This window comes from Hibiscus syriacus, unplaced genomic scaffold (genome assembly GCF_006381635.1).
Source record: "Hibiscus syriacus cultivar Baekdansim isolate YM2019G1 unplaced genomic scaffold, ASM638163v2 tig00005946_pilon, whole genome shotgun sequence".
NCBI classification, from domain to species: domain Eukaryota; kingdom Viridiplantae; phylum Streptophyta; class Magnoliopsida; order Malvales; family Malvaceae; genus Hibiscus; species Hibiscus syriacus.
Genome location: NW_024062074.1, coordinates 37,640 through 50,321, shown reverse-complemented (window position 1 = coordinate 50,321; position 12,682 = coordinate 37,640). Strand labels below are relative to the sequence as shown.

General features: G+C 34.2%; 1 protein-coding gene across 1 annotated transcript; it reads left to right on the top strand.

Annotated features, from left to right (window-relative positions):
- Positions 1 to 4,747: 4,747 nt before the first annotated feature.
- On the top strand, positions 4,748 to 8,771 carry LOC120200392 (light-mediated development protein DET1-like). Its single transcript, XM_039201266.1, has 11 exons — positions 4,748 to 5,077; positions 5,182 to 5,612; positions 5,749 to 5,977; positions 6,330 to 6,476; positions 6,678 to 6,746; positions 6,864 to 6,920; positions 7,325 to 7,405; positions 7,486 to 7,650; positions 7,845 to 7,940; positions 8,147 to 8,246; positions 8,426 to 8,771. Exons 1-11 carry the CDS (start codon positions 4,970 to 4,972, stop codon positions 8,566 to 8,568), a joined length of 1,626 nt encoding a protein of 541 aa, XP_039057197.1. The 5' UTR covers positions 4,748 to 4,969; the 3' UTR covers positions 8,569 to 8,771.
- Positions 8,772 to 12,682: the final 3,911 nt, after the last annotated feature.

Sequence of the window (12,682 nt, the reverse complement as noted above, 5' to 3'; positions counted from 1 at the left end):
CATTTATAGTTGTTGAACATATTGTTCCTGATATTGAAACTTTTAACATTCTGTTGGATGCTATTATCAAACAAGGAGCAAATGATAAAGCTCATGAAGTATTGAAGGTGATGGATCAAAAAGGTGTGAAGGCTAATGAATTTACTTACAGGACAATGATCGGAATGTATTGTGCGCTTGGTGAAATGTGTTAGGCGAAGGATGTCTTTGATACAATGGTAACCCAGGGTTTTGCACCTGATTTAACGGCTTACAAGATGTTAATCAATGGGTATGTGAAGAGCAAAAGAAAAGAAGAGACCGTGAGGTTTGCTGAAGAAATGCTCCAAAAGGGATTGACACTTGATGTGGAACCTCATAGCGGGTTGACAAGGCTATGAAAGCTGTATGTTGCAGATGGTAAGTATATTAATTAACATCTTATTCTTTTTGTCATTTGTTCCTTCAGATTTTTTCATGGATACCGCTGAAATGGAGATGATGCCAGAATAATAGCTGAACTTTGTCATTATTTCTTGAACCATCATTTGACATTAAGCCGTGAACCGAAAGAAAATATGAGGCTCTTTGTAAACTTTGTGGAACTTAAGCTTGTGGCTGACTGCTGTTATTTTCTTCTTTATGCTGCGGGTTGTAAGTTTAATGGGAACCAACTCTCTTAATTGTATGATGCGTCGGACAGGTGCTACTCCTCTTTGTTTACGTGATTACATTGCATGAGAGATGTTGCTTTGATAGTATGTATCAGTATAAAATGTCACCGTCTTATTCTCCAAAATAGGCATACTTACTGCCTCTTCTCCCTTGTTAGCTACGGTCTTTTGTTCTATTTAGACTTGAGCTGGACCTGGAATCTTGTAGTTGGGCAAAATGTATTGCTCAATATTTTTTTCTCTACATTGTTAAGCTCAAACAAATGTATATTCTTGATAATATACTTCACTTGGACTAATTTTTGTGACTTCAAGATTTATCTCCTGTATGTTGGTGAGAATTGTTATGGTGTCTTTTTATGAACAAAATCGAACGCTTAATGGATATGACATTGCAGGCAAATTTGGATCATGAGATTTGAGGTCCTATTGCTATGCTATAAAGGACTGCTCTGCTCCTTTGTTAAGCTTGGTTATCTGCAACAATTCCACGAAATGAGTTGCACCTGAAAGTCTGGAAATCGAAGCTTCAATCTTCCTTCATGTAGACATCAGCTTGTGAGCTCTGTTCTCGAATATCAGTGATGAAATCTGTATTGCAGATACCATGTTGTCGATTTTCTTCCGTATTTCTGAGGGCAGTATCAGTTAATAGTTCCTTCATACAGAATATATGTGAAGATGTTCATGTGCAGTACGTACCGCCGAAACGGGCACGATACAGAGACCGGGATAACATTGTATAATGTAAGGATCGGAAAACCGAATTGCATTTCACCGAGTAAATGATCTGTGTTGGTTGCTTTGTATCAGAAGTATTGCTCTGTTGTCTTGGCCAACAGTGGGTTGTATGTAAACTGTTTCTGGGTTTGAAGAACTTAATGAACACTCTAGTTACTTGCAAGGTAGCATTTGTATGAAATTTTACTCAATAAAATAATAATTTGATAAATTTTAATGATTATTTTATTCCTTTCTAATAAATTTAATATTTATTTTATAATTTTGAAAAGTTAAATGACTTAAATAAATTTTTGAACATAGTTTAGTAACTTTTAATATACTTTTATTTATTTAATTATTAAAATGAAATACCAAATATCAAATATTTTATTTTGATATTAATTAAGAGGTTGGAGATTTAAATACACTCTGCCAAAATTAATTTTAACAATATTAACTAATAAACATATTTCGTGTCTCATTATAAATAAAAGGATATAACTGAAATTATGACGTGTCAAATAAATCGATTTAGATCATCTATCAATTATATCCAATAAATTTGAATTAACCAGCATTTACTCAAATGATAATCATATTATTTATTTTACATGCAATCTTAGTCCGACTAATTAATATAATAAATAGACAAAGGGCGATCTATGTAATATAAAAAGATTGCATGAACCATGAAAGAAAAAACACAAAACCCCATCACGTTTCTGTTCTCGCTTTCATCCTCTACAAATCCATAGAAACCACAGTTCTTTTGCTTTAACCATAAACTGTTGTAAAAACTGTGGCGGAGATGGGGAAGCGACGCTGTGCTGTGGTGGCGCTAGCAACGATGACGGCGGAGATGGTGGCGTTGGCGCCTCTGACAGTAGCAACAAGCAGAAGAAACATGCTGACTAATGGTCTTGGAGTGACTCCTCCCATGGGGTATTAAAACTTAAAACGTCATAGTTTTCTTCCAAAAAAACCTTGGGTTTTCGAAGATATTTATGTATTTGGAAAGTTCTTCAAAGATGGTAAAAATGTCTGGTCCATACTGATATCAGACATGACAGTAACCGTGATTTGATTGAACTTTATGTTTTTTCTGAGATTTTCCCTTTTTGAATGCAGTTGGAACAGCTGGAACCACTTTGGTGATGAAAAAATGATAAGAGAAACTGGTATATATAGGCACCATTTATTCAATTTCCTTTAAATTTATTTTGTTTTTTGATTCATGTTATCACAAATGTATCTGACACTAACTCGAATCCGAGTATCATCGGTTTCTTTCGACAGCATTTGCTCCCGTTTTGACCGGGCTCTCCAAGCTTGGATATGAATATGTTAATATAAGTATGTTGCTATACATATATGTATGTATGTGTGTATGTATTGTTCTAATCTAATATGCATGTTGCTATACATATATGTATGTATGTATTGCTGATCAACCATTTCGACTTCTGCTTCTGGTCGAGACGTAAATGTTATCGCAGGCTCCTCTTCTTCTCGGTTGCGATATAAGAAATATGACGGAAGAGACCATGAAAATCATCACGAATAAGGAAATCATTGCCGTTAATCAAGGTAAATTACATGTGCCTTTCGACATATACCGTTACGTTTCATCCTTCAATCGATTCATTCATGGGTAGTGACCTTTATACTTCATGTTATGACCTGCAATAGATCCATATGGTTTTCAAGCTAAGAAAGTTAGGATGGAAGGTGGTCAAGAGGTAAAATTTATACAGCTCCATTTTTATTATGGCCCGCAATAGATCTGAATGGCCTCGCATCGTCGAACATATTCGGATTTTATCGTCACCCTGAGCACACTTACATTGAAAGTATTGTATTGTCACATGAAGATGTGTGCCTCCCTTGGACCTCTCCATAGGGGATAAGATCTTTAGGGACAATATCATCAATGTAAGCGTACCGGGAGTCGACAATCAAAGTCCGATACTCACAGTGAAGCCGGGAAGACATCCGTAACCTGGTCGTTACACTTTTTGGTTCACTGATCTCTGCTCGGATTCCTCACTCCCGACTAATTTCAGTACTCTTCCAACATATAATTTGAATAAATATATTTGATCTTAAATTATTTCAACAATAAAATATTATGACAGTGTACTGCAATCAAAATACCAGTTGACTTAATTATAAGAAACTAAATATTAAATTAAAAATAAATTGCATGTTTAGTACTTCAACTACTTTTATTTTGTTTTGATCACTTAACTATTATTTTAAAAATCATATCTAACGTTTAATTTTGGTCATATCTCGTTAAAAGTTAACGGTGATGCTAACATGTCACTGTAAGATAATGTTACATCATCATTGAAAAAAAACGTAACATTAAGCATGATTTTGAAAAAAAAATAGTTGGGTGACCACAACAGAATAAAAGTTGGGGTTCAAAACATGTAGTTTATCCATTAAAAAGGGCTTAATTATAAATAAGTGTACAAACTATACTGATTTTTTTCTAAATAGGTGCCCAAACTTTTTTGAATCATCTAAGTGCCTAACGTTATTGTTTTAAGTGCTTGGGACGTAGCAATCGTTAAAAAATTCCATTAATTGACATGTGCCACGTTCTGGTAATTTTTTTTTAAATTATTATATTTATAAAAAACCTTTAATTTTTCTAAAATTACAAAAAACCCTAAATCCCTAAAAAACCAAATTCATACCCTAATCCTAACCTCCATTTTATTGGCCACAGTCGTCGTTAGCGATGCCCCCTTACCATCTCTCAGGTCGGTTTTTGTCTCCCTTACTGTAGTGCACGTCATTGGATCACCTAGGTGTCGTGAATTTAAGGGTTTGAGTTCACCGGAGGTGTGATTTTGAGTCGTGATTTTGTATTTTCCTTCGTCAAATACGCGCCATTTATGGCCGAGTTTGACTTGTCATAGGGTGTAAGTTCTGATGGAGGTCTGATTGACGTCAAATGGTGATGGTCGGTGTGAGTTTAGGGATTGAAATTAGAGTTTTCAAAGTTTTGAGATTTTTTTAAAGTTTTCCAATTTTTTTTGGTTTTTTAAATATATAATATTATTTTTTTATTTAAAATTACCATAACGTGACACGTTTAACTTAACGATGGAGTTTAACGGTGAAATTTAACGATCGTTATGGTCCAGACACATAAAGTGATAACGTTTGTAATGTTACACATATGAATGATTCAAAAAAAGGTTTGAACACCTATCTGAAAAAATTGGTATAGTTTGAGCACTTATTTTATAATTAAGCCTTAAAAAATTGACAAATTCAGAGGACTTTATCCGTAAAGAAAATACAAATATCTCATCCGTTGTTTTGTTGTAGCTTTTTTTAAAAACCAAAGTCCCACACTTTCCACTCAACGCTCTCTCAGCCTCTCAACTCTTCCAGCCCACGTCGTCGCCTTCTCCCCCATTGCTCCCCTCAACGCCCATTCGCCACCAATTTATTCCATTTTTCTATATCTTTATTTTACTGTACCATATTTTCTCGATAAGAACCAAACCAAACTAGAAATCATCACAAATTTCCAAAAAACTAATATTTTGTTTTTCTTCAAGAATTTTGATTCGATGATCCGAAATAAAAAGAATTTTGATTCGAAGGTGACGTTTAACACCAACAATGTCGCTTCTCGTGTTTTCGAGCGCCAAATTCGCACCCCAGCACCCGGAACCAGTGTATAAACGTTACCCAACTTTTATTTATTTTTTGGTATTTTATTATGCGTTTCTTATTTTTTGTTGCCTACCACTTGTTCGATGATTTGTCTCAATCACAACAGGTTCATTGCGCTAGAAAATTTTACGAGAATTTAGTTCCTGGTTTCACGATATACGATTTGGAATGCCCCGACAATTCGTTTTTTAAGTTCACGGATGATGGTCAGTACTTTGTGAGTTTTAGTAGGAATCGTCAGGATTTGATTGTTTATAGGCCGACGTGGCTTTCGTACTCGTGCAAAGAAGAGGATTGTGATAATACCCACGAACTCCCTCCCCAAGCTAAGAAATTTGAGAGTTTCTTCACGCAGTTATATGTTCGATCACTTGCTTCCTGCAACGAGCTTATATGTAAAGACTTCTTTATCTACATGGAGAGTAATCAATTTGGAATTTTCGCCACTTCCACTGCTCAAATTCAAGATGCTCGTGCCTCGGATGGAGCAATCCTTGGGGTCCCATCGTTTGAAAAAATCACTATTCACTTATTGAGGTTTGTCCATCAAGATGAACACTGGCATTAGTTATAGAATTGTTTCTATAAATGGCAATTTAAGCAGTATGATGAACACTGCATTTGTTAATGCTATGAGGTTTTGTTCTTAATTTTTGTTTTGTAATTCAATCAGGTTGCAAGATGGGGTTATACTAGATGAAAAGGTATTTCACAACGATTGTGTCAATTTTACCCATAATATGGGTGCCTTCTTGTATGATGATCTGCTTGCGGTTGTGTCGCTTCGTTATCAAACAATACACATTGTTCAAATCAGGGATTCTGGGAACCTTGTTGATGTGCGAGCTATTGGTGCATATTGTCGGGAAGATGATGAGCTTTTTATAAATTCTAGTTCTCAGGCAAGATGCTTTTGCTTTTATGTTCTATATTTGAGTTTTCCACTTCAAGTATCTTAGGAATTAACTTAGGCATAGGTGATTCCACTTTAACTGTTATTACTTTCTTACTAGTAAATTTAAGTTATTGGTGTTTTTCAACTCACGCGCTTCCTGTTAGGCTGTAGAACTCTTCAATGTGGTGTTTGCTTTCGTGTTTATAAATATTTTCGAGACAAATGGCTTTCTCATCACCTTGCATCTCTGGCGTCTGCCCATAGTTTTTATCATTCATCAGTTTCAAGGAGTGTCTGAACTAACAATCTGACAATGATGATAAAACTTCACAACTTCTGACAAAAGTTATCTGCATCAGTTGTCAGGCAATCGTGGAGACCTTGCAGATAATGGTATAAATCATGACCAGCCTAATTCAAACAATTCTTTTTTGAGTGGTATCAAACAACGCTTACTTTCATTCATATTCCGAGAAATATGGAGTGAAGAAACAGATCAAACCCGGGTTAGTTAGTCGGCTTTATGCACTCCCAAAGTAATTTTTATTTCGTTTTGCTCGTGTTTAATTCTATTCTTTTGAAATTACTTTTTTTTCACATTTCTGTATATTATCAGTAGCTCTAATGAGCTTTATGAAAAGTTTCAGATATAGTTTTATCTCTTCTAATTTCAGAGATTTAATCGTAATGTTTGTTTGCTATATTAGAGGGTCCAATGCCTGAAGAAGAAGTTCTATTTCCATTTCCAGGACTATGTTGATTTGGTGATCTTGAAGGTAGAATTTTAATTTCTTATGTTCTACAAACTTGTTTTGCTGTTTTCTACGAGTCAGATAAGATTTACTTGTCTGTTCTGTTTTCTATGTCACAAATTACGCACAACTCTTGTACAGGTGCAATTCTTGGACCGGCATCACCTGCTTATCAAGTTTGGCAGTGTTGATGTGGGGGTAAGGTTTTCCTGCTTTTGCTTGTACTTATGTTACTCAGACTTGGTTGTGAGTGTCGGAAATGGGTATGTATTTGACACGGTGCATGTTGATATGTTCATTTTCCCCAAGATCTTCATGTACTTGAAGTTTTTGGAGGAACCTATCTTCATACCCTCGTTTAGTTATGTGTTGGATATAGGTGTTAGAAATGATGAGTCAGAACAATATAGACCTTATAAACAGTAAAAGTAAGCCTGAAATATTTGAGGAAATATATTCTAGTGGCCTGATGAAAGATTTTCAAAATTCATAGTTCTTTATCATAAAACCCTCAACAACACTTTCTGAATTGGAAAACTGGTTGGTTTATATATAAATATTTGATTCAAATACAATATGATTTGTTGACTTGAAAATTCCAGGGATCACGAAACACTGATCAACTTCCTGCATTTTTTGCTGTATATAATATGGAGACAACTGAAATTGTAGCATTCTACCAGGTATTATTTCATCATTATTTTGTTTTTTTTTCCTCGTTTATTGAATTCTTGAACAATCACATGATCTATACTTCATTCAGAATGCAGCTGACGAGCTTTACCTTCTCTTTGAACGTTTCTGTGGCCATTTCCATGCAACATCAACAAACTCGATGTATATGAATTTCATATCTTCTCACTCAAATAATATTCATGCTCTTGAACAACTAATGTGTATGAAGAGTAAAGCCAACAGTGCTTCGCAGGTGTGAATTTCTTAATCTGAAGTTGTTGCTAGTCTACTATTTTATAGTTTTCTTGTATCTTTTCTGTAATTCTCTTCTGATGGTTAAGGTTATGCTAGGCACAATAGTGTTGTTGCTGGAAATCATTTCCGGCATGATATCTTAAGTCTTCAATCTTTGGTTTTGTATGACTAAGTCCCTGATCTTTTCTGCAGTTTGTAAAGAAGATGCTATCCTCGCTGCCTTTAAATTGTCAATCAATGAGCCCTTCTCCCTACTTCGATCAGTCGCTCTTCCGCTTCGATGAGAAGGTGTGATTCACAGGCTGCTAATACATTCCCATGCTTTTTACCTCATTTTTATGTCGAGGTTCTTTTATGTCGAGGTTCTTTTATGTCAGGCATTTAAGGCAGTAGTTTCTCTTTGATCTATGTATGCCTTCCCTCTCCTTATTGTCTATTTGCCCCTTCGAATCCAGTTTACCAATGCCTAATCATTTTCTGGCATGTTCTTGCAGCTGATATCTGCAACTGACCGGCCAAGACAGTTGACGGATCATCCCATCAGGTTCATTTCTAGGAGGCAACCAAACATTCACAAATTTAAGATCAAGACAGGTAGTACTTTTTTTTTGTTCATATAAGGCTTAATCGAATTTCGCTTTCCATTTACACCACGATAATTGATCTTTCTGTCTATGGTTATTCCTTTGTCCTCCTTTCTCACCCTACTCGATCAAAAACTGTAAGTGCATAGAGCATGAAAAATAATAACGGTTTAACCCTTTCCGGTTTAGGTCCGGAATTTGGTAGCGCGGATGGTCGGAGCAAAAAGTATTCACATTTCCTGTTCCATCCCTTTTTGCCTTTGGCTCTCTCCTTCATCCAGCCATCTCTGTTCTTGCCACCATCGGCGGTGAATATCCATTTCCGGAGATAATTTGTAAGTATCTGCTTTGACAGCCACGATCCTCACCTTTTTTTTTTGAAATGTCCTGAGCTGGTTTTGTAGTTGATATTATTGTTGTTATTATGTATGCTTGATACTTAGGTAGTTGCTAGTTGATGACTTGATGCTCACTCATAGATTATTGTAACCCAACCCAAACTGTAAAAATACATGCTGCTTTAAACCGTCTGATGGTAGAGCTAGTAATTTTTATAATTTATATTATTTTCTATTCGGAAATGATAAATATGTATGCTTAACACATATTTTTTAAATTTATTTGGAAGATAAACCTTTCCTATCGTCCATACCTACGTGGTATATGCATAAAAGTTTTTGTTTATCATGCAAAGTAGAGTTTGCCTTCGAAAATTTCCCATTTCATTACGCATTTATTATAACTTTTCCCCGTTATTTTATGCATAAAGTTTTAGTATATATATTTGAAAAAGGCCTCTAAATTGTGAAACTTGTTAATTATAATATATATAGTATAAAAATGGTCATTGGTTATAGGATGTTGTTTTGTTGAGTTCTTTAACTATTAAAAGTTACAAAATTATCTTCAACTATAAGGAGTTGTTTTGTTGAGTCCATCGACTATTAGAAGTTATAAAATAGTCATCTGATTATTCATTATGTTTCAAACTAGTCATTTTTTGTTAAAAAATTAACGACAATCTGAGTTGAATGTTAATCCACTGATTGAGATATGATAAAATTTAATCTCATAATCTCAAGCGACTATCATATCTCAGTTAGCGTGTTAATGTTCAGTTCAAACGACCCTTAATTTTTTAATGGATAAAGGCGAGTTTAAAACATAATGAATAGTCGGGGATTATTTTATAACTTTTAATAATCCGTGAACTTAACAAAACAATATCCTATCGTCGGGGATCATTTTATAACTTTAAACAATTGAGAGATTTAATAAAACAATATCCTATAGTTGGAGACTATTTATGTACTTTACCCTGAAAAAAACCAAATGTAAAAGGTGGAGATATCCATCCTTTGATTTGTCTATATAATTCAAAATCCACTTTAACTATTCAAAAAACTCTACTTCATACACCTGATCAGGCCATTGAAACCCCAAATTAACCCACACCAATTGGGCTAAAGTGCAATCACGAAAAACATGCATCCCCGATTCAACAATATTGTGACATTGAGCATATAACGGATTGTTTAGAATACGTCTGTTGCAGAGATTTTGAGGGGTGGGGAAGAAATTTCGCAAAAATTTCCATACCTGAATTTTTATTTTCCATTGACATGAGCAATCCCAAACGTGACGAAACACCTCCATCTCCATTGGATCCACATCGACACGAGGGAGCAACAATCGGTATCCGTTTCTCACAGTATAGATCCCCGATTTCTCTCCTCCCCATACTCTACAATTAGCCTGCTCGAAACTGGATAAATTAATACCAAGCATAATCTTCGTCTTTACCGCACTGAATAATCTTCGAATGAGCTCTATCTTCCACCTCTTTGTTTCCACATCGATCAAGTCAGCCTCCAATTTCTGCTGAATCTGTCCTCGCAGAAACAATTCGGGTGGGCAACCAGAAATCGTTTCATATGGAAATTGAGTTTCCATTGCCCACCTTCCATCGTAGGCCAGACATCAAGAGGCCCTTCGCACTATGTACCCCTCCAGATATACGATGGCGTTAAACCTAACCGAGATGATAAGAAATCCCCATTTGAATAATATTTCGCCTTAAGAAACCTTCCCACCAAGGAATTCGAAGTATGAAACAGCCTCCAGCCCTATTTTGATAAAAGAACTACATTAAATTTGCCCATGTCCCGAACGCCAAACCTCCCGAATCCTTCAAATGACACGAGGACGACCATAAACGGTGGATCTTGAATTCTATAGACACAACTCAAATTTCATAAACTCAACTTGAAAAAAAATTAAATAAAGTTTGAGTTATAAAATAGATCTCGTTAATTAAAATAACTCATAATTTTTTTACTTGATTCGACTCGATCAAATACTCACTCTTACATCCTAGGTTAAAATGATACTTTATTTAAAAGTTCATAATCAAATTAGTATCTCATCTAAAATTTAGAGGTCAAATCAAAAAGTATCTTTCGACTAAAGTGTTACATCATCAAACTAACTTGAATTAAAGGCTCAGTGATTAAAACATAATCATTGATGACATAAATGACCAAAATTCAATTAATCGATAATGAAAACAATCCAAATAAAACTTTTTTGAACTTCATGATAAAAAAATGTTCAAACAAAGGTCCAAACATGGAAACTTTTATGAGAAAGTTCTTGGAAGGAACCCTATATCATCTTCACTAGCCAACGAGGTGATTGTTAGTTCTTGGAAGGAACCCTATATCAACAGCTGTTGATGGAGGTGATTGTTGCCGCATTTCTTTGACAATAGATATCCAACCGTCGAAGGATTCATTCGAGAAAGTATGGAAATGACTTGCTAGTGGTATATAGGCCCCTGTAGATTGTTCCGAGAAAGACTCAATGCTCCAAGAAACGTCAACTGGGTTAACTGCTTCGGGATTCTCTCTTGGAGCTTGTTTGATGAGAGATCTAATGGCTATCTCCCATATAATTTGGACCAGTTTTGCTTTCCTGAATATCTCTCATTGCTTTGAAATTATCAAAGAGTGCATTAAAATCTTGTATGTCTCCATGGAATCTATTAGATTGAAGAACAAGAATTTGCAGATTCGGCAGCGTGCCTAACCCACATGGAAATGTGTCGACCTACAGTCCCCAATGCTTAACCCTTTAATAATTGAGATAACTTGATTCGGTTTCTTTATTAATTTAGGTGATTACAAGTGGTAGTATCTGTTATAAAGATTTTCAACTATTTGAAAATAAACGCTCACATACCTTACAGTTGTTGGTGCTCGAACTTGAAACTTCTAAAGATAAAAATTGTCCTTTTAACCACTGAAGTCGTTTGATTTGTATACGTAGGGTCAAAATGTTATATGATTAATAATAGTTTTACAGGCACAATCCCTCAAACACTTGTCATCATGTCCATTCTGGAGATCTTGAAGTTGGATTCTACTAAGTATTGTTTATTAATAAATTTAAGTGGATCATTTCGAGAAAGCATTGAAAATTTGACACTCAAAGGATTATATTTAGGGTCTAATAACTTGCAAGGTATATATTTTTCATGATGTTTGTTAGCTTGAACTAGGGATATAAGTAGCAATCTATTATTTCGATTGCAGTTGTTATATAGCGGTAAATATATCGTTTGAAATCGTTATTCTAGAACCACGATACTCATAATGACCACAATAGAATTCTCTATTACCACAATCGCGATAAACGCAACACAATCTAAAAATATGATCACAACCGTAATTTAAATTCTTGATCGAAACACGTTAGGATTTTAATGTATGCCAAAAGAAATATCTTGGATTTTAGTTTTATGAATTTCGATTTCTTGAGGAATTTCAGCAAAAGTCAGAATATCAATTTATTAAGTTACCTACTTTTATTGTTTCTGTTTTGGTCCCTATAAAATATTTTATTATTATTATTATTCACATGGTATTCTTATGTTATAAAAATAATTTAAAATAAATAATAAAATAATATTTTACAATTATTAAATTTAAAATAATTATCGTCTCTTCTCATCACTATCGACTATCGTCTAGGTTTGATTTTATATTTTAAATTGGTTTTACATTAAACAATAAAAAATATTATGTCATATCAAAATAATAATAAACATCCCTATAGATGATGTGTTTGAGCTCAGAATCTCTAAAGATAATAACGACCGATGTTGCTTAGTTCATACCAGATTTTACATCATTTAAATTTTACTTTATGTGATTTTTTAAAATTTATTATCACTTTATATTATTTAAATATTTTAATTTAAAACAAGTTTGAATAATCACTGTATAATTGTATAATTATGGGTTGTATCAGTATTTCTCTTTCCGTCATTTTAAGAAGATTCGTATATTAGTTTTTTTTTTCAATTTTATTTTTAACTAATATAAAATACTTCTATGATTTCTTTGTTTCTTAGAATTTTCAAAATATTTCAAGATTTTAGAAATT

Bases quoted from the DNA above. Each gene is read 5' to 3' on its own strand.
- LOC120200392 (XM_039201266.1), top strand. From the start codon at position 4,970: ATGATCCGAAATAAAAAGAATTTTGATTCGAAGGTGACGTTTAACACC. The intron at 7,941-8,146 runs GTGTGATTCACA...ATGTTCTTGCAG, and splicing joins TCTTCCGCTTCGATGAGAAG to CTGATATCTGCAACTGACCG. The intron at 8,247-8,425 runs GTAGTACTTTTT...TTTCCGGTTTAG, and splicing joins CAAATTTAAGATCAAGACAG to GTCCGGAATTTGGTAGCGCG.